This window comes from Temnothorax longispinosus, chromosome 7 (genome assembly GCF_030848805.1).
Source record: "Temnothorax longispinosus isolate EJ_2023e chromosome 7, Tlon_JGU_v1, whole genome shotgun sequence".
NCBI classification, from domain to species: domain Eukaryota; kingdom Metazoa; phylum Arthropoda; class Insecta; order Hymenoptera; family Formicidae; genus Temnothorax; species Temnothorax longispinosus.
In genome coordinates, this window is record NC_092364.1 from 6,757,962 (window position 1) to 6,778,427 (window position 20,466).

At 34.1% G+C, this 20,466-nt stretch overlaps 3 protein-coding genes across 4 annotated transcripts; all 3 read left to right on the forward strand.

Moving 5' to 3' along the window:
• Nucleotides 1–9,209: 9,209 nt before the first annotated feature.
• Nucleotides 9,210–14,484, forward strand: LOC139815829 (melanization protease 1-like). Of its 2 annotated transcripts, none has more exons than XM_071783012.1 (5): nt 9,210–9,592; nt 10,009–10,160; nt 11,717–11,993; nt 13,158–13,438; nt 13,820–14,484. In XM_071783012.1, exons 1-5 carry the CDS (start codon nt 9,517–9,519, stop codon nt 14,171–14,173), a joined length of 1,140 nt encoding a protein of 379 aa, XP_071639113.1. In that variant the 5' UTR covers nt 9,210–9,516; the 3' UTR covers nt 14,174–14,484. The 2 variants fall into 2 exon arrangements, with proteins under 2 accessions (XP_071639113.1, XP_071639111.1); XM_071783010.1 differs by having other exon boundaries at nt 9,211–9,592; nt 10,009–10,175.
• Nucleotides 14,485–14,633: 149 nt separating this feature from the next.
• Nucleotides 14,634–20,424, forward strand: LOC139815830 (uncharacterized). The gene is made up of 4 exons (XM_071783013.1): nt 14,634–18,729; nt 18,813–19,556; nt 19,687–20,012; nt 20,090–20,424. Exons 1-2 carry the CDS (start codon nt 18,534–18,536, stop codon nt 19,337–19,339), a joined length of 723 nt encoding a protein of 240 aa, XP_071639114.1. The 5' UTR covers nt 14,634–18,533; the 3' UTR covers nt 19,340–19,556; nt 19,687–20,012; nt 20,090–20,424.
• On the forward strand, nt 19,502–20,353 carry LOC139816393 (vacuolar protein sorting-associated protein 33B-like). Its single transcript, XM_071783885.1, has 3 exons — nt 19,502–19,556; nt 19,687–20,012; nt 20,090–20,353. The coding sequence occupies exons 1-3, from the start codon at nt 19,502–19,504 to the stop codon at nt 20,351–20,353; spliced, it is 645 nt and encodes a 214-aa protein (XP_071639986.1).
• Nucleotides 20,425–20,466: the final 42 nt, after the last annotated feature.

Sequence of the window (20,466 nt, forward strand, 5' to 3'; positions counted from 1 at the left end):
TCAGAGTTTCTATATACGAAATGTACAATCCCGGAGGCGTAATTCACATTTTGGCTCAAGATGATTCTAATAATGAGTGGCTTAAATTGTGGGGAACTGATTATAAGTCTGAGATTGTACCCCCGACATCAAGATCAAGATTATTTTCCCCACCTTTATCACACCCGTGTGACTTTAAAACGAAAATGCTAAGACTATTTTTTAAAAACGGTTACGATGAAACACGTCTTGGCCTTTACACAAAGCTAGATGCTGTGATGCTTATTGGTACATCAGAGTTGGTTCGTCCTAGAAATTATGAGAAGAGTTTAACTAATCTGTTAAAGGAAATTAACTGCATGTACTTTCCACACCATGAGAATATTCATAATTTAACAGCAGATTTCAAAAATGCACACTTGGATATAGATTATCTGCAACAACATTTTTCTGAATATTGCATTATAATAGAATATTGTAGGGATGGAAGGTATTATTATCAACATTAAGTAATATTAAAATCTCATTATTCTGTTAATAATAAAAATGAATTTGTTCCGATGTTATTTGCAGCTACATAAGAAGGGTTTCTAAGGAGAGTATTTTGAGAGAGAATTTGATGCACAAAAATGTATCTCTGGAGGTAATTCGTCATTCAAATTGTGCAAAACGTATAAATCCAAGGAGCTATCACGTAGCAATATATCTGAGCTTCCTGTAAAGTATTCTAAGAAGTATATTTTTCATAATATTTATTGCAATATCATCTCGTGTATTAAAGTTTTATATTTTATCTTTGCAGGATGAAATATTACTAATGATATTAAAAAACTTGGATCTGATGACGTTATGTCGCTTGAATTATGTAAATAGACGCTTCAATGATTTGATACGAGACCCACGACTCTATACACGTTTAAATATACACTGTTCACCTTCCGCAGAGTATTTTGATAATTTTCGGCTAAATATGGCAACACGCGATATGAGCAGTATATTTTGTTACTTTACATCTAGATGTAAATATTTGCAGCAGTTAGATCTTACAAAAAGCATATTTAGTGTTGAGGATTTTAATAATTTTCTTGATAATTGTGGCAGGCGTTTGACGCACTTAAGATTAGGAAGATGCTGTTCTATCCATAATCTTGCCCTACTTAAAATTTCAGAGATATGTGTAAATTTGAAAGGTATATATATACATATAAAGTATATGAAACATGTGATTGTCGGGATTATTGGTGAATTGTATATGCCCAACACATATCTCTTTTTAGAATTGAATCTTGATTATTGTCATGGCATAGACGACAAAGGATTTTCGTATCTCGAGAAATTAAATGGTTTGGAACATTTAAACCTTCGTAATACAAGTATAAAAACTGAACGCCTTTACAAAATATTGCAAAAAAATCAACGGATGCGTGAGGTCAATTTTAAACTTTCAGTCTGTATGAGAAATACAGCTTTAATACAGTTTATAAATTTGTGTCCTAACCTGGAAGTAATACGTTTAGAGAACTTTATTAATTATACATCGCAGGATATTGACGTTCTCGCTGAGTGTAAGAATTTACGAAAAGTATATCTTCCCCGGTAAGTGTGTTTTTTAATTTTTTTTAAATACATTACTATATTCTTGATTGAAATTTGTGTTTGCTTCTCTTGCATTTCGAGGATCTTGAAAAAGTTACATTAATTTTTTTTGGGCTTCCTTATATAGAGAAAACTCTACTGTTTCTTGTAAAAAAAATTTTCAGTTTTCTTTGCCAATGTGTTCTAAATATTTTAAAATGTTGAAATATCTCATTTTTACAAAATGTCCGTAGTGCGCGCGCGCGCGCGCGTGTGTGTGTGTCTGTGTGATATCGGGCTAAATTTTTTTTAATCAATAGAATCATCAATAGATCATTAAAAGAAGGTTGGTATTGAATTTGGCGATGATCGTTAACGGAGTTCTTTAACTTTATAAAAATTTTGAATGTTTTGAGAAATGTCCGTGGTAGCTCTAACTTCCGCAAATTTTGAGATATTGGGCTATTTATAATTCCATTATATTCTTCAGTTTTTTCTACCCCTATTTCATATATAATTCTTTAAAATTTGTTTGATTATACTTAGCTTTATACGCGATCAAAGGTCTATATGCGGAAGGTCCATATATAAACCGTATAGCCTGATCTCCCAAAGTCAACATCGATTTAACATTGGGTCGATTGTAAAACCCCACTTGTGCTACTAAGCTGATCTTCTATTAATTCATAAAAAAATTAAACTTAAAATTTAAAAAAAAGTGTGCAAATTAGGAACTCGCTTCCTTATTATTACAGATCGATCGCTACCATTGCTTCTACTTTATTTGTTTCATAAAGTTTTCTCTATGAGGAAGCCAAACTAATAAATACTAATAATTATGCATCAAGCAAAATACAATCTTCCTCATAAGAGGAAGCTTTGTGAGCGAAATAAAATGTTAAATTGTTCTGAATATAGGAGCAATGGTAGCAATCTGTAATGATGAGAAAACAATGTACAAATTTCCAATTTGCTCACTTTTTGTAATTAGAATACTATAATAGTCATATGATTTTTGTTACAGATTTCAATGTCCAATTGCTGATTACTCCAATCGCTTGCACAGATTACTTCCTTCCTGGCAACATCTGGAATTATTTGCTTTATGCTGTATTGTCCTCACTGATCACAATTTGAAATTATTAACGCAGTGCAAAAACTTAAAACAGTTACAACTTTATTGGGTGAAACTTGTTACACCTGATAAGTGTTTTACTATTTTGGAACAATGTCCAAAACTGCAAGAGTTTCATCTCATACATTGTAACATTAACGATTGTTTAATTAACGAATGGAAGGAAAGATATCCGCATGTGTCCATCTGTACACTTGAATGATGATTTGAATAGTTTTGTTAACCCTTTTGGGATATATATATTAATTTACTTTTTAAAAATTATCTAGCGAACTATTATAGATTGTAAAAAAAGTTAATGCTTAATAAAAACGAAATATTCACATTTATTTATAATTTATTTTAGAACAATTTTATCTTTTTTTTTTCTTTTTTGTAATTTGACTCTTTTAGCAGATGGTCATTTTTTTGTTTGGAATGGTTGGTTAGCAAAATATTAAAGCAAACTGTATTAAGGTATTCCTTTCACGGAGAAGCGTATTTTGTAGGCGCTTAAGCAGGGCCTCAGCAAACTCTTGTATATTGCATTAAACTTATATAAAATCAAGTTATAATTGATTATTATGTTTAATTATAAGAAAAAAGTGAAAATATTATGTGTATTTAGAAATTTTTCATTTTTCGGTAAATTTTACTGTCAGAACAATATGGCAACGCTGCGCTTTTCAGGGCGCCGATTGTAAAATGTGAAGTTGATAACAAAAGTGTCAATGTAAGTGTCAATTTCATTAATCAAAGAATATTGTGACATTTTCTTTTTATTAAAGAGAGATTTTATAATAATAATAAGTGATAAGAAACAAAAAGTGAGGAGTAATGTGGGCAAAAATAAGGGACAATTTGTGAACATAAAAGTTGATAATAAACCGTACATTATGAATGAAGTGTGACATGAGCGCACAGCTTGCAGCGCCAGCGTTGCCAAATAATTCATTGAAAGTCGCCATCAAAAATATTCATCTATAAACCACATTTCAAGTCAACTTTTAACATAAATATTTTGTTTAAATATTCGGTGACTGTATTTTTATCGGCACTATCGAAAGTATAGAGTTTAGCGAATATGTAGCGCAGTTAAGGCTCCTGGTCCCTGAGCCGAGAACTCTGCGTTGACGGTGGCGCCGTACCGTCGCGGCAGAAATAAGAACTCTCTCCTCTCACTCTCTCCAATGGAGAATTCTGTCTTGTGACATGTTGACAACCTTATTTTAAGTTGCGGTATATTTCTTTATTATTCGCTCTGTACTTGTGCTCTAACGTTTAACGTATTCGTGAAACTCGTAAAATTGACCGTATGGTAAGATTTGCAAGAAATATATATGCGGAAGGAACATTCACCACTCCTTTCGATAGTCGTCAAACGGCTTGTTTTCCGTATGTTTAGGCTTCGTTTTATGGCTGTTTGTTTATTGTCGAGGGAAAAGGATAGTATCCGGTCAATTTTTGAAGTGTGCTGAAACGATCTGTCGTGATTTTTTATTGAAATGTCTTTTTATTTCGGAAAATACCGCAATTTAAAATTAGGTGTTTTCCTCGCCTCGATAGTAAGAATCCAATATGGCCGCGGTGACTACCCAGGAGCCTTAATATTTAATATCTCAAGATATTTGATAAACAAATTATTACACTGAAATGTAAAAAATAGACTTTTTCGATACGTCACATATAAAATATCGAATTTTCAAAGTCATAATTCTTTATATGTTCGGTAATGTGGTAGATATTTGCATAAAATAAGCATTTCATATCACTTCAGCATACTTCAAAAATAGTCCGAGGTGCGCATGATCTTTACGTCTGGGTATATATTACTACCAATAAAGTTACCAATTGACAATATTTTAGATTATATGCATAATAATCGTGGACACATTCCTGCATTCTTATTGCATTATTTTCTGAAATTATATTAGATAAAAAATTTTGCAAACATCGGCTTGATAAGACGCTTAGTACCCAATTTGGGTATCAAGATGGATATATACAATTTCAGATTGTATTATAGATCAATTTTTATTAGGCATACAATTACTATATATAATCTAAAATATTCAACATATAGTTTCTATCGTGGCAAAACGAAACATATTCATACATGTCGATAAATTTGCTTTCGGCAAATACTCTTTTTTCTAGTGAGCTCACAGCAATAATCACCGCATAAGATATAGTACCGGTACCGGTACTTTGAAGAAATGTATTATACACAGCTATCTCCGGACCTTCGCATACACTTTGTAAATGTGCGGACAACAACTTTTTTTTGGTACTAAAATTTAAAAAAGTTAAATATGTCAATAAAAATTAACCCTTAGCTGGCACACTTCACCAGAATCACATAACTGGCACACTGGGGCCGTTTCAGACCCTACCACTAAAATATGCTTGCTGCGAGGAAGCTATTGATTTTTTTTTACTTAAAAAAATTTCAAGATAGTCTTCGAATGTTATTTTAACAAATGTCACAGGTTATATTTTGATAAAATGTAATATTAAGTATGAAAAGAATTGGAGAACGTAAAAGAAAACAAAAAAATAACTGTTTTACTCAAAAATTCATAACTCTTCTATTTTAACTCTTCCATTTTTTAGTACCATTTTCGTACTATAGGGGGGCTTAAATTAGAGCTGAACTAGGGTGGGGCATTCAATACCCCACAGTGCCAGCTAAGGGTTAAATATATATTTTATTTTAGTTTAACTGAAGTAATTTCTAAAAAAATATTGTCACACTTTATGTGTAAAAATATTTAATTTCTCTTTCATTAACGTTCTTATTTCTTTGCAAATTTTTATTAGTTTTATTACTAATATCAATAATAATCTATCGATTGTCATTGTTTTTATGTAAATAAATATTAATGCAAAATGCATACAAATAATGTTTAAATTTTTACCGTTATAGCAGAGTATGCAAATTCGACAGATAAGATGTCTTGGCAAGGAAACCGTGCTATAGAACATATTAGCTGAAAAAAATTGGACTTTTATACATTTTACATTCAGGTAAAAAAATATCATTGTTTAGCCAGTATACCTTGTTGTTGTTGTTGTTAGACAATAGGAAAGGATATAAACCGCATCAGCAGTTTGCGCTGTTAGTCAGAATAGTGCAGGAGAGTTTGGTCTTGTTTCATATTCAATTTGAATTTTACATCTGAAAGTATCGTATTGTGTATGTATTCAATGTTTACATCGATAACTTTGGATATAGAGATATGTTTTTCTATAAAAATATCTTATAATTCTTATATTTATAGTTGTACAATGTTATACTATTTCTGATCTGTCGAAAATTTCTACTCTTTCATCGAGCTTTACTCTTGCAAACCTAATACATGTAAGTGATTTTCATGGGAAATTTGATGCTCTATATGAATCCGATAATCGTTTATGGATATTTTCAAAATTTTCATGTTTTTGAAGTGACAAAAGTGAAAAACGACGTCCTGGGCAAAGTCAACACTACACCGTTTCGTCGGCTTCCAGTAACAAACGATGCTTGTCATGCAGCCGTATGGCTTATGACAAATGTATGCGCACGTCCGATCGCGAGTTTACCTGCATTAATTGTTTTTCAGACATGAGTTTAGATGAAGATAATTGAAAGTTCGACAATTTTTGTGCTCATTATTTCAAATGATTCTAGCTACTTTATTCCGAATTTTTGTACTTTTTAAATACACAATAAACAATTTATTTTTATTTTTAGACAGTAAAAAATAAGTTCCAGATCAAATTGTGTCGATCAGACAAAGTGTTGAGTTTGCTCCGGCGGGGTGTCGAGTTTACCGCGGCATTTTTTAATTCAAAAATTTGTCCTTACGTCACTTTTCCTTTCCTGGCGGCAAAACAAAACGACGAACAGCAAAACTTTTTGAATCAATTTTGTACCTGAAAGAACACTCTTTAAATATATACCATTGAATTTGCCTAAAAATTTTAATTAAATATTAAAAATTGCCTTTGAAAAAATAGTGTCGAGTTAACCCCGGTCTCCCCTACACGTTACAGTGGTCTACGCCTCTACGCCCAAGCAACTTCAAAAAGCGTATTCAAAGACGACTGTGCTAGAAAATAAAATTAATTAATACTAATTTTAATAATTTCTAAAGATTTAAGAGGAAGAATAAAAGATTTCTATTTTTGTCTAAAGTACTGTTTTTGGAGGTAATTTTTAGAATAAAATAAATTTAAAATTGTTCGAGTTTTTTTCTGAATTTTTTTACACGTATTTATTGTTGCTTTAAAAACATGCATAAATTTTGTTAGAAAAAAAAAGAAATTTAACATATGGTTTTGTACAACCGGGCACAATGGTGCCCTTTTGATTGGCGACCAGAGTTGCGGACGTTGTATGTATTTGAAAAAAAAACCAAACATATTCTTCATCTATAATGTGAGTGTTGTAAGAATTGGTACCAGATTTGGTAAAGAAATTTTTTTTGTACAAAATAGCGACATGCTAAATGTTAATTGTCAATTTTCCTTACGTTTTTTCCTCTTCAGCGAGTTATAAAAATAAAAATAAATAGTTATTTCAATTCTGGTACCAATCCTCACAACACTCATACAAATTAAAAATATGTTTAGTTTTTTTTCAGATACATATAACATCCGCAACACTGGTTGCCAATCAAGGGCGCACTATTGTGCCTAAGCGTACAAAATCTCATGTTAAATATTTTTTTTCCAACAAAATTTACATATGTTTTTAAAGCAACATAATATATATGTAAAACATTTCTGAAAAAAAACTCAAAAATTTTAAATTTATTCTATTTTAAAAATCACTTCCAAAAACAGCATTGTAGACAAAAATACCCCCTTAAAATTTTCATATTATTTTGAAAGATAAGTCGACAAACCATGAAAAATTTCCTCTTCAAGCTTTACAAAAAAGTAATTCTCAAAAACTCAGTGGTCAATTAATTATTTATTATTAATCATGTGCCAATTAATCATTAACTCATTGATTGTACTAATCGCCTTACAGTAATAAATGCTTTTTCAATATTACGAAGAACTTCCTAAACGAATCTTCGCATTTTGTTGCGGTCATAAATCATGACGATACGTTTAAAGATTCTGTTAAGTTGAATAACAAATATGTAAAGAGATACGCAATGAGCGACGTCCTTGGTAACGCAATCGGTAGTAAGTTTGCTGAGGAAAGTGCTGATATTTTGTCGTAACTTTCCTCATCTGTCAACGATGACTAAAGCGTCGTCTACAATACACGGAGTAAAAAATAAGAGTAGGCAAGAGTAAGCATTATAGCCTGTTGCGTCCTGATTGGCCGAGCGTAAGTGTAGGAATAAGAGTAGGAGTAAGAAATAAAATTAATTTATTTCGCTTACGCCTTCACGCCAACTTTCTTAAACCGAAAATAGCCCTCTTACGCCTACTTTTACTCTTTACTTCACGGTTACTCCGTGTATTGTAGACGACTCTTAATAGTTGCACATTTTAACAAGACAACACTCCTGCCTGAGCTCAATCGTGCAGTAATGTTATTTCGGGAAAATCCCAGTGATTACAAAAGTCATGCGCTATTCTTGATCGATTTTTTCTTGCGAGACTTCTTGGAGTTATCATTTTCCGAACGAGAATAAACTTTAATTATTCCAATATCAAACCGGTTTTTTCTCTGCCTCTTTCCCTTTTATTTTATTCTCTCATTCCTCATATCTCCTCTCTACGTTTATCTTTCAGAAAAAATTTCTGCTACTCTACTTTGCCTTTATTTTAATTTTATTTATAAACGACATTAATTTCCTTTCTAGAAGAAGATTAATTTTGTCGTTTTTTTAAATTTTTATTTTAATGAACAAATATGTTTCTTTCAAAAAATTACGCCGTTAATTAAGATCAATTTAGCAACAGTACCTAGTAAATATATGTTTATCTAGCTTCCATGATTTTAGAACTTAATTGTGAAATAACATGAAATGATTCTTGAAATCGTTTATAGAGAAACATATGCATGTGCAGTGTCGCCAGTGTTTAAAGTTTATTGCATAATTCTTCAAACGCAAATGATAAAGTAAGAGAAAGATCTATCTATAAATTTTAAAATGTAATTAATAAAAGGTTAAACACTGAAAGTTTTAAATAAATTAAAAATCAAATTTTTAAAGAAAACTGGTAACAGAATAATATAATGTACAACGTACAAAATAAAAATTAGTTCTCTAGATAAAAATTATAAAAATCTTTCAACTGCAGGTCGATTCTAAATTTATCGGAAGCGTGAATTCAAAAGAAAAATTTACTTTATACAGACATATAACATTATTTCTGTGAACCGGATGTACGTAAACAGCATCAATATCAACATTCCTGGAACTATTAATTTGCATCATAACGAATTATTCTCAACGATAAAAATTCGCGCATTTCCGCAAGGCACGAATCGCCAGATTCAGCTTTAATTGGCCGTTACGAATCACGGCAACCGATGGATCATAATCGACGATCGTCCCCACCAAACTGACAGATTTAATAGGCCCAGCAAGTGGTGAAGGAGCTTAGTCGATTGGCGACTCACAAGCAGCCGATTAGTACTGGTTTTGGTCTGACCCGTGATACACCTCGGATTGAGTGCGGACTTGTCACGAGAAACCGACGCGAATAGCGAGTGGGATTTATCGCATTGCTCAACAAAGGGCGAGCTCTCTGACCGAAGCGCGCTAATCGGTAAGAACCATCGGAGCAAAATAGGAAAATCCCCGGCTTGCACTGATCCGTGATAGAGAGAAGAGAGAAGAGGGATCGAAAGAAGAATAGCCAGAAAGTAATTTCGAGATTGATTGGCGAAGAGTTGTATGCTGATACCACAAATAAACATGATGTTCATCGGGACGCTTGTCTTTTTTCTCGCTCTATCAACAATCGATGCACGTAAGTGGTTCATTAGACGTCAATTCTAACGTCAGTTCTTCGTTGCATGAGCATTTCCATTTGAAAAATACGTCAGTTCTAACAGCAAATTCTTGCTTGATCAAATTTTTTAAAAATTCATGTTCTTATTTTAAATCGTAAGAATTACATTTGACACAATTAATTGACATATTAAAAATTTAATGCATCCAAGACTTTTATCATACATTTGTATTTACATCGAGATGCTTTTCCAGATGAATGTTCCATTTAAAATAATTTAAATTATTTCTACATATGTACGTTTGAAAATTGGTCATGCGATCCATTCTAAACCAGATTCATTTTAAACTTCGATAAAATGTGAATTTTGTCCTTAGAAAATTGTTACTTAAAAATATTGATTGAGTAAATTAAACAATGATTTACTGTTACAGAGATAAGGTGCTCGAATGGAAGTGCTGATTGCATTAACATTCGCAATTGTCCAGAGATTACAACAATTCTGAGAGGTCCAAGACCACTTTCGGCAGAGGCGTTGCGAACTCTTAGAAACTCACAATGTGGCTTTGAGGGCATTTACCCGAAGGTTTGTTGCAACCAGGTAATTGAACTTGATCTAGACGCATTAATTTATTGATAAAAACATTAACTTAGAACTAATTATAATTTATTGAAAGCAAATAAAGTAATAAAGTAAATTTAATTAACGTGTAATCCACAATTTCTAATTCAAGAGAAAGAATTTAATTTAATTTTACTTAAGGGGATGCTGGAGTGACGGCCGAACTTTCTCGATGTCGATAATGTCAACATTTCTAATTTTGTTTTTCCTGTATCTGTCTTTGTCTAACGAAATCACATCTGTCCTTGTTCGATTGCTGCACCATCTCTCGCTACACGCAATACTACTCATCATATCAACCTGCATGTGCTTTTGCATATATAAAAGTTGAGCAATGCATATAACTTTTTTTTCTAGACTTTTATCTTAGTTCTAATTTCACGATATTGTTGTTCTTAAATGTTTTCCCTTAAGGGTGCTGTAATCTCATTATATACATAAACTGCAGTATTTTTGTATTAAGCAAATATTGTCGTCAGTGACAGCTCCTATATGCCGAAATTTTTAATTTTTTTTGTTTTTGATGTAAACTCTACTGCAGCACCCTCCGTTTTTGTGCGTACTTTAATTGTAAAAAAATTTTTTTAATTCCGTAAAGCCAATTCAAAATTATGTGTGTTCAAAAAAATGTCGGTAATTACTAATTACTGCCACTACAGCATCCCCTTAAAGCTAATTTAATTAAAAAGTAAACAGAATAAACTAGAAAGCAAAAAGAGATTCTAATTAAGAACTATAATGCTTAAAAAAACACACTTCTTTCGCAACTAAATTATTGTAGCAAATTTGTATTAATGATTTTATTCTTTTATTTGTTTCCGATTCATTGCTAGTTACGTAAATAAATTTTTGAAATGTCAGAAGATTATTTATTGTCATTTATTGATTGATTGGTTCTCATCAAGGACATCGAGATTAATGCGTTTCGGATGACTTTTTATCATTTCCACGTGATATATCACATGTCATTATACATATACATATCGCATTATGTCGTCATTCGTGTACGTTATGAGGATGCGTCGTCGCTGCGAACCGTTTAATCGTCTTCTGAAATAATACTGAAACAGATATCTGTGACCTCGAGTTTCCGTTTTATCCCGATCTCGTTGTATTAGCAGGACATCGAGTTAGAGCTTTATTATTCGTTGAAATTTGTTTGTAAAATTTTTTATTATACCGCGCGTAACGACAAAATCAAAGATTTTCCTGCAATCAAAAGCTGACTTATTTTAATCTTAAGGATATATATTTTCAGAACAAAGTAATGAAAATATTTCTACGCACAATTCTCCCATTTTTAAGGATTTTTAATATTACTTTGTGGACGCGCGTTTGTAATAATTGGACAATTATGCGTAGGGTGCATGTTACTTTTACATTTGTAAAACATAATAAAATTTCCTTATAAATTGTTTGTATAATTGTAAGATAGTTGAATTTTCGCTTCTTCGTAAAAATTAAATTCAAGTGTTGCTTTTCCATTTTTTCTCATATTAAATATTACTTTTTGGCAATAGGCAACAACAACGACGACGACAGCCCCAGACACTGATCCAAGTCCACCAGATGTAACAAATCACCCGAAACTACGTCTATTGAATCATGTAGCGTGCGGGCCTATCAACCAGCAGAAGGTGGTCGGCGGCAATAAAACTGGAATTTTCCAATATCCATGGATGGCGTTAATCGAATACGACACCGGAAGACCAAATCCGGAATTTCTTTGCGGCGGCACGATCATCTCTTCGCGTTATATCCTCACCGCTGCTCATTGCGTCACGTCACTTCCAGCGGGTAAGGAAAACTTATATAGCCGTAAACATAACAAAAATTGGTTTAAATATAAAAAAGGAATCAAGGATATAAAAAAAATAAAGTTTGAAAGATATTTGGGTAAATGTTTACAATTAGGGCCTGACCTCCGATGACCTTGACCTTGACATATGTTGTCAAGGTCACCCTTCTGAGTGACCTTCAGAAGGTTTTAATCGGGGGTCGTTTCTTATTAAAAAGTTATAAACAAAAAAAGTTTCGAAAATATAGCAGTTATTTTAAGTACTGAGAGGCCTAAACGACCAATATTACGTTTTTCTTTAAAGCAGAGAATACTTTATTTCGCGAGAAAGTCGCTGCTTTACCAAAACACAACATTTAAAGCAGTAAATTGTTGATAAATTGAAGTCTTTTTGTTAAAACAGAGAATACTAACATGGGTTAGATGACGCGCTTTAAACAGTTGAATATTTTTAAAGCGCGTCATCTAACTCATGTGGCATCTCGCATATTAACTTTCCACGCATGAAAAGTTCACGCATACACTTTTCACGCATACCGAGGTTCACCCACAACCCCCCCCCTGCTTTCGGGGGAGGTGCGGTAGCCCCGAAATAGTTCACGCATACACTTTTCACGCGAACCGAGGTTCACCCACACCCTCTGCTTTCGGGAGAGGTGCGGTAGCCCCGAAATGGTTTACGCATGGGTTAGTTGACGCGCTTTAAACAATTAAATACTGTTAAAGCGCGTCATCTAACCTATGTAGATTAGTGACGCGCTTTAAACAGTTAAATATTTGTAAAGCGCGTCATCTAAACTACGTATTTTCCAAACTTTTTTTGTTAATAACTTTTTAACGAATAACGAGCGACGGCTAAAACCTTCTGAAGGTCACTCGGGGTCATGACCTTGACAACATATATCAAGATCATTGAAATCGGTGAGGTCGCCAAACTTTTTTTTGTTAATAATTTTTTAATAAAAAGCGACCCCCGACTGAAACCTTCTGAAGGTCACTCAGGAGGGTGACCTTGACAACATATGTCAAAGTCAAGGTCATCGGAGGTCAGGCCCTAATTGTAAACATTTACCGATATTTGAAATATTTGTTTTTAAGGGAGGTTTATTAATTGTTTCTTGTAATTGGTATAAATTCGTGTAATCCGAATCGTTATTCTCCAGGTCGCAGATTAATAGGCGTCAGAATAGGAGATCACGATATAAGCAAGGAACGTGATTGCGAGAGAGATAACAATGGGCAAGAGGTCTTTTGTGCCGAGCAGTCGGAGCAGTATCAGAATTTCGGCGTGGATAGCGTCCACTTCCATCCGGATTACACGAGAACGAACCTGCACAATGACATCGCGCTTATCAGATTGAACGATTCCGTAAACTTCACGCCTAGGAATGCCAAGCCCATTTGTCTGCCCTTTGGTACTGCGGCGATACTAAATAATAAAAAGGTGAGAGAATAATTTATATACATTCTTTCCATTTAATTCTTCCAGTCAGGAAGTAATAACGGAAGAAGTAGCCGAGCAGATTTGCGAGAGTTACATTTATTTTATATTTTAAAGTATTCAAATCTACTACTACTAATTTGACAATAACTAGACAAAGCAATATTTAAATAACATTTCTCATATATATATTCCCTCTCTTTCTCTTTCTTAAATTAGAATATTTTGCAACCATGTCTCTTCGATTCTATAATCCATCAAAGTTTTCCAAGAAACATTCTTTAGTTGTTCCTAAAGAATTTTGTTTTGATATTTAAAGATTTATCTCTCGATTTTATAAAGATTGATTCACTTCTATTTCAAAATTTTTCTTCTGATGGACAGGCTGTAGTGACCGGCTGGGGCGTGACGGAATTGGGTCTGCGCAGTCAGGACCTCCTGCAGGCGAAGTTGCCGCTGATGAACAATGACCAGTGTAAAGAAATATACAAACGGACCACGCAGATTTGGTACAAGCAGTTGTGTGCCGGCGGCCAAATGAACGTGGACTCCTGCTTCGGCGACAGCGGTGGACCTCTTCAAGCGGGTGGTATATACAACGGCAGGTCAGTGCGCATCATCCAACACGGCGTGGTCAGCTTCGGACTGGACAGACAGTGCGGCACCGAGGGCTTCCCCGGAGTCTACACCAAAGTTGCTTACTACATGAACTGGATCCTTAACACGATGAGAGATTAAAGTGCGACTGAAACTCGTTGCGGAACGCAAGTCTTTCACAATACTTCTAATCTACGTGTTTGAGATATACTGATGCAAACGCGGTAATCGATCGCGAGATGAGAATGAGAACATAAATTTCACGAGGCATTCGAGAGACAAATAAAATTGAAATTCGAAATATTGGCAGAACAAGTAAAATTGCAGCGGCAGAAAATGATTATATTTGCAATTCTTGTGGAAATAGGTGATTTAGGCGTCTAGAAAAGTGGGTCCATAAGTGAATACCGTTGGTGCGTTTTTTTAATAAAATAATTATTGTTGACTTTAAAGTTATTCTTTTATTAGAATAAAGTAACTGCCGGTACAACTTTATTCCATTAGACGGAGATCTTTCGGAATTGTAACGTAAGTTAAATTTGATTATGCTATTTTATTGCATGTGTAATAAGCATATAACACATAACATCTTCGATGAAAAGAAAAAAAATAAGAGAGAGAGAGAGAGAGAGAGAGAGAGAGAGAGAGAGAGAGAAACGGACGTTTTCTGCTTGCTAATGGATATTTGTGCTAAACCAATGCGTGATTATAATTTATAACATATCATGTTAACATATCATGTTGTTTTTACTCTTTATAATATATCGATGATATACAATTTTTTTATAAAAAAAAAGGTGTTTGTTCCCTAAGAACTCTACAAGATGTATTTGTGTCGTTCGCGATAACACTGGACTTCCCGGAATATATTGCAATCGCTTTAATTTCGTATAATTCTTCGATTAACTCAGAACTCAGAACCGTTCTTTCTCGACAAGTGTCAACATATCAGAAATTTAGCTACACTTATACCCTTATTAATAATTATATATATGAAAGTATAAAAGATATAAAATGCAGTTTAACATATAAATAATGATTATAAAAGTTGAATAGATAAAAAACTTCCTCCTCAGATATTTTCAAACTGCGTCTTGGTTAGCTAATCAAAGCTTAGCTAATTGTCGTAATATCTAATCGTAATTAGTCAAACGTAGGAACCTGACATTCAAAATAATTTCGCAATAATTAGAATTATCGGTTCAATTCATTCTTTGGCAGTGACGTTATCACTGCGAGATCATTCGTCGCTTATACTGAACAATTCCTCGTTACGATCCTCAATCAGTTCCGCCGTCTCGTTGATCGACACCTTCAGCGGCCCGCGATCAACTTTCCTCTTCAACGTCGAGGCCTCCGACTTGGCCGTGGATTTATCGGAGGAATCACCCGACGACTTCGACGATGATTGGCTTGAAATCAGAGTACCGAAAGAACTGGTTAATGATCCGGAATTCGGTTTAGAGTTGCTGGCAAAGCTCAGATACGAATCCAAGCTACTTGACATGGACCTTTTCGATTGCTGCTTTTTCTTCTTTTTTTTCTTTTTCTTCTTTCGAGCATAAGCGCTCTTCGGAGAAGCCTTCTGTTGCGCCTTCATGCACGAGCAATTGAAAGCTCTGCAAAGTTCATATGTATATAAAGCGTAGTTTACACGATACTTTCTTAGATTAGAACATATTCTAAAAAATTTAAAATATCTTAATTTTATCCACTTTATATGTTAATGCGTAAAATGCACAAATAAAATATTAAAATACGTTTACTTCCCAGACAGCATGTATATCCAAAATTGGGACATATGACGTCTTAAAGACATCTTTGAGACATCTTTTAGACGTCTTATGAAATGACGACAAAAATACATCTTAATAACGTCTTATGTCTCGATTTTAGACACGGTGCTATCTGAATTGTCACAGAGAAGACAATCATTAATAAATATATTTAATTAATTCTTCCTTGGAAAAATTATCTAATATCCTGTAGTTATCTTGTGTTTGGAACAAGCTCGCGCACGAGCCTGGCCTCGTGATCTAGATGAAAAAGGAATAAATATAACGAATCTGTGTATGGAGAGAGAAATTGTGTACCGTGATTTATTTATCGAAAGAAACTTATAAATGGCAGAAATATTCAATGAATACCAACATTTGTTGCAAGGGTAAGGAAAACTGCCACAAAACCTTACCAGTATTCTTACAACAGAATAGTTAAACGCAGTTTGAATTAAGTGTAATACATATATGACATATAAACTTTCCTTTTTTGGTTACAAGATCCGAAGTTTAGTTGTATCAAAAACAATGTCAATAATAAATCAATTAATCGGAACGGATCCCTTTCTTGATATTGTAAAAGTCTCTATCTTACAATAATTATTTAGAAGAAAATGTATCTTGTATGGTAATGCGACACTTATGTGAAAGTGAGACGTATCTTGAATTATCTGATCTTATTGAAATAAAGTAATCAAGCATCAACAGTTTTAATTTCTATCAAGAAAAAAAAATCGTTTCAATTTGAATACACAATACATAATATATATAAAGAAATATACAGCAAAAAATAGTTTAAAGCAAATAAAGCAATAAAATGCATGGAATCAGCGTGTCAATTTAACTGCTCGTAAATGGTTATGTTTCGAAAAATAATGTTCTTTAATCTGCGTGGATTGAGTCCACTAATAACGAGCAAGACAATGAAAGAAAATTAGAACTTGTAAGCTCAATGAAATAATCCTTGATTGACACACTAATTCTCGTTTAGAGAATTCAAATATTTCTTGCAATAAGTTGTCTGCAATTAATTACTATCTTTCTTGAAAAGAAAGGAAACGCACGCAAGTTAATGATAATAATATTTACAAAAAAAAACGCTTAAATAAATCAAACTTTGAATTACAAAACTCAAAACGTTATTGTTAGAGACACATATTATGATAATAATACTAATTCGCAAAATATTCACGGTTATATAAGACAAAGAAATATTTAAAGAAAAGTTATCGACACGCAAGCCAATGTAATATATTATCGCCATTAACGTTGTTATTACTGATTCATGAGAGCGACGCATATACGCATGTATGTTAGTGTTATCTGAATTCAAATGATATAATAGTTTCGTTTTGATCAAACTTTCTCAAACGCACGCAAGTTGAAGAATTATTTACATTTTGTTATCTATAAGAAGAATTGATTGCAATCGACAAACTGAATAATGTATATAAAAGTTGAATAAGCTCATTTATATTAATTGACTCGAAATAAATTGTGCACAACTCTACGATTCACTTGCTCTCGTGATTTCAGCAAGTTGAATTTTGTAACCGTTAGAGAAATAAAGATCCATTGCGGATCCATAATGAACGTTAGATGAAAGTCTAACGTCCGTCCTAATGTAACGTTAGATGAAAGTCTAACGTCCGTACTCGTGAATGTGAAAAAACGATTACCTTGTAATAGCAGATCTCATCAGACAATACAGAATAGTAATTATAAATGGTCTCACAAACCATGCCACAATTAGATTTCTCCACAGTTCGTAAGTGGCTTCTTGTATTAAACCTGAAAAGGCTTTCTCTGATGTTTCCAAAATGGCTGCTTTCCTCGTGTCTGGAAGTGTCGCCGGAACATTCCAACAGTGTCTGTGAAGTTGGCATATCATTTTCCAGCAGATCAAAAATAAAAGGCAGTTCTTGTCGCATGCAGTCGAGTTCTATAGTTCCTGATACTTTTTAGTAATAGTTCTGGTGATTTTATCCAAAAAACAGTCGATCGAAAAAATGATCTGCTAACTTCCCGTAGCAGATCATTTTCTAGCAAATCTAAAATAAAAGAGTTCTTGTCGCATGCAGTCGAGTTCTATAGTTCTTGATACTTTTTAATAATAGTTCTGTTAATTTTGCAAAAAAAAGTCCATTGAAAAAATTATCTGCTAATTTTCCGAAATCTCGGAGTTCCGGTTTATTTAAAATATTTTTTGAATAGTTTTGAGCATACTGAAGCATTTTCTAAAGAGTTCCCGACATTAGCAATGTTGTACGATTGTTTAAAAAATTAATACCGCCCAAAAACCGAGTACTTAGAGAGAATAGTGTGATATGTTGTACGAAATGTCGCAGTTCCGGTTTATCTAAAATATTTTTCAAATAGTTCTGAACATACTAAAGCATTTTCTAAAAAGTTCCCGACCCTGGCAATGTCGTATGATTGTTTTCAAGCGGTATTAATTTTTTATTATAATTAAAGATAATTTTTCCAATGGACTTTTTTTGGCAAAATCAACAGAACTATTATTAAAAAGTATCAAGAACTATAGAACTCGACTGCATGCGACAAGAACTCTTTTATTTTAGATTTGCTAGAAAATGATCTGCAACGGGAAGTTATAATGTCCTCATATTCTAAAATACACCTACGTTTTATTTTTATTAACAATCCATACTAAACTGTGTCATTTTATAATTAGGCGATATGGTGTGGACAAGATTTATAAAATGGAGGAAGGACTGAAGCCGTCGAGTAGTCAACGTATATTCTTAGTGTCTAACAGCTTGATAGCGTGCAAGAGGGTTCTAGATCAAGTACAATCCGAAATATCCCTCATTGGCAGACCTCACGTCGAAGTGTGCCATCATCTGTTGGTCATGCCGTTCGTTCCGCCTGTGTTATACAATCTAGTCGAAGAGGAAGGTCAGCAAATTACCGCGCCAACGACGGTCATTACCTGTTCCTGTTTAATCTTTAATTTTTATAATATCGAATCGTTTATTCAGGCTTGTCCGAGCTGATTACGTTGCGAACGTTATCTGCAGAATTCATAAGATTAGACGGGAACGTTTTGTCCTTGGAAAATCCAATATTTATCGACCTCTACTATCACAAAGACCCCAGTCCTCTGCGAGCATTAGCGCGCAACTTGTGGTCGTTGCAGCTGATAATCGGCTCGCCGAGGCTCTCGCTGTTTCTCGGCAAGCACAGCCAGCAAATGAGCAAACTGATGGAATCCATGGAACAGAGTCTGGGCCCGTCTAGTTTGGAAAACGAGATCGGCGCCCTGATCGTGATGGACAGGGGTTTCGATCTGGCTACGGCTCTCCTCACGCCCGTAACGTACGCAGGCTTGTTGAACGAAGTCGTAAAGGTAAACGTCGGCACGGCGACGTTGGAAAAATCGCAGACCAGATTGGATCCGAATAAAGATCAGTTCTACGGGGAAGTGAGAGATATGCCCTGCAGCGACGTCTTCCCGATTTTACACGGGAAGGCCAAGTCATTTAAATGTATTGATTTTTATCATTAATTGTCGCGCCTCTCGCCTTGTCGATATTTTTAATAATTGTCGACGAGATTGCAAAGGACCAGAGACACGACCCGGCAATTGGCATTTCACATATCCGCGTGCCAGACCATCGCGAACACGTTAGGCTCCGAATTTCAAGTCTTGCAGACGATCGAGAAACTGATGCTCGACTGCAAGGACCGGAAGGAATGTTTGAGCTATATTGAGAGAAACATAGGTGTGCATTCTTAAATACTAGAATCAATTAAATTAAAACCATATCTAATCGCGGTCGCTATCGGAACTAAATTGGGATTAAAATATGACTTAATTACGATTAAAATGTGAAATACTTTTTTTTTTTGCAGACGAACATGCGTTACGATGTTTGCGTCTCCTGTGCTTGTTGTCTATCACCACCGACGGTATCACGCAGAGCGAGCTTCAAAATATCCAAAAGCTGCATCTTCATATTCACGGTTATCAGCATATCCCGCTGTTCTACAAGTTGCACACAGCCGGCTTGCTGAAGTATAGAAACAAATATATTTTACATAAACTGCCGAACTGGAGCAGCGAATGGAGCAGCAACGCGCAAAAATTGAAGATCTTACCCAGTTATTCCAAACGGACTGATCAGAACGGTCGTACCTGTCCTAGCTACGTGTTCAACAACGTTTATATACCCACAATAGTTCGTATTTCATTCTTTTCGTATTATGAATCAAGCGATTATGGGATATTAACGTAATATCGTTCAACGTATTACAGGCGCAAATATTAAACATCGTATCGAATCAGGAGAAGGATCCTCGTAGCTTTGACGATTTGACGAATTCACCAAATTGTGTGGTAAATGGTCGTCGGGGTGCGTTATCGCCAAAGATGGTCGTGATTTGCGTGATAGGAGGTATTACTTGCGCAGAAATAGCGGCTTGTCGACTCATAGAGAAATCTACAGGAATACGCCTCGTCCTTATATCCGATACTATTCTAACGGGTAACAAACTCATCCAGAGGATACAAAAGATATGAAATCTCGTGGCATCCATCAGGAATGTAAAAATGTTATCTTTTTGTATAATAAATAGACAAATGATTTCATACATATTTATTTTATATAAATTATAAATAACACCTTTTTTGTG

Coding starts and splice junctions, on each gene's coding strand:
- LOC139815829 (XM_071783010.1), top strand. CDS start 9,517: ATGCTGATACCACAAATAAACATGATGTTCATCGGGACGCTTGTCTTT. Junction 10,176..11,716: donor CGAAGGTTTGTTGCAACCAG/GTAATTGAACTT, acceptor TTTTGGCAATAG/GCAACAACAACGACGACGAC. Junction 13,439..13,819: donor CGATACTAAATAATAAAAAG/GTGAGAGAATAA, acceptor TCTGATGGACAG/GCTGTAGTGACCGGCTGGGG.
- LOC139815830 (XM_071783013.1), top strand. CDS start 18,534: ATGGAGGAAGGACTGAAGCCGTCGAGTAGTCAACGTATATTCTTAGTG. Junction 18,730..18,812: donor CAATCTAGTCGAAGAGGAAG/GTCAGCAAATTA, acceptor TCGTTTATTCAG/GCTTGTCCGAGCTGATTACG.
- LOC139816393 (XM_071783885.1), top strand. CDS start 19,502: ATGCTCGACTGCAAGGACCGGAAGGAATGTTTGAGCTATATTGAGAGA. Junction 19,557..19,686: donor CTATATTGAGAGAAACATAG/GTGTGCATTCTT, acceptor TTTTTTTTGCAG/ACGAACATGCGTTACGATGT. Junction 20,013..20,089: donor ACGTTTATATACCCACAATA/GTTCGTATTTCA, acceptor AACGTATTACAG/GCGCAAATATTAAACATCGT.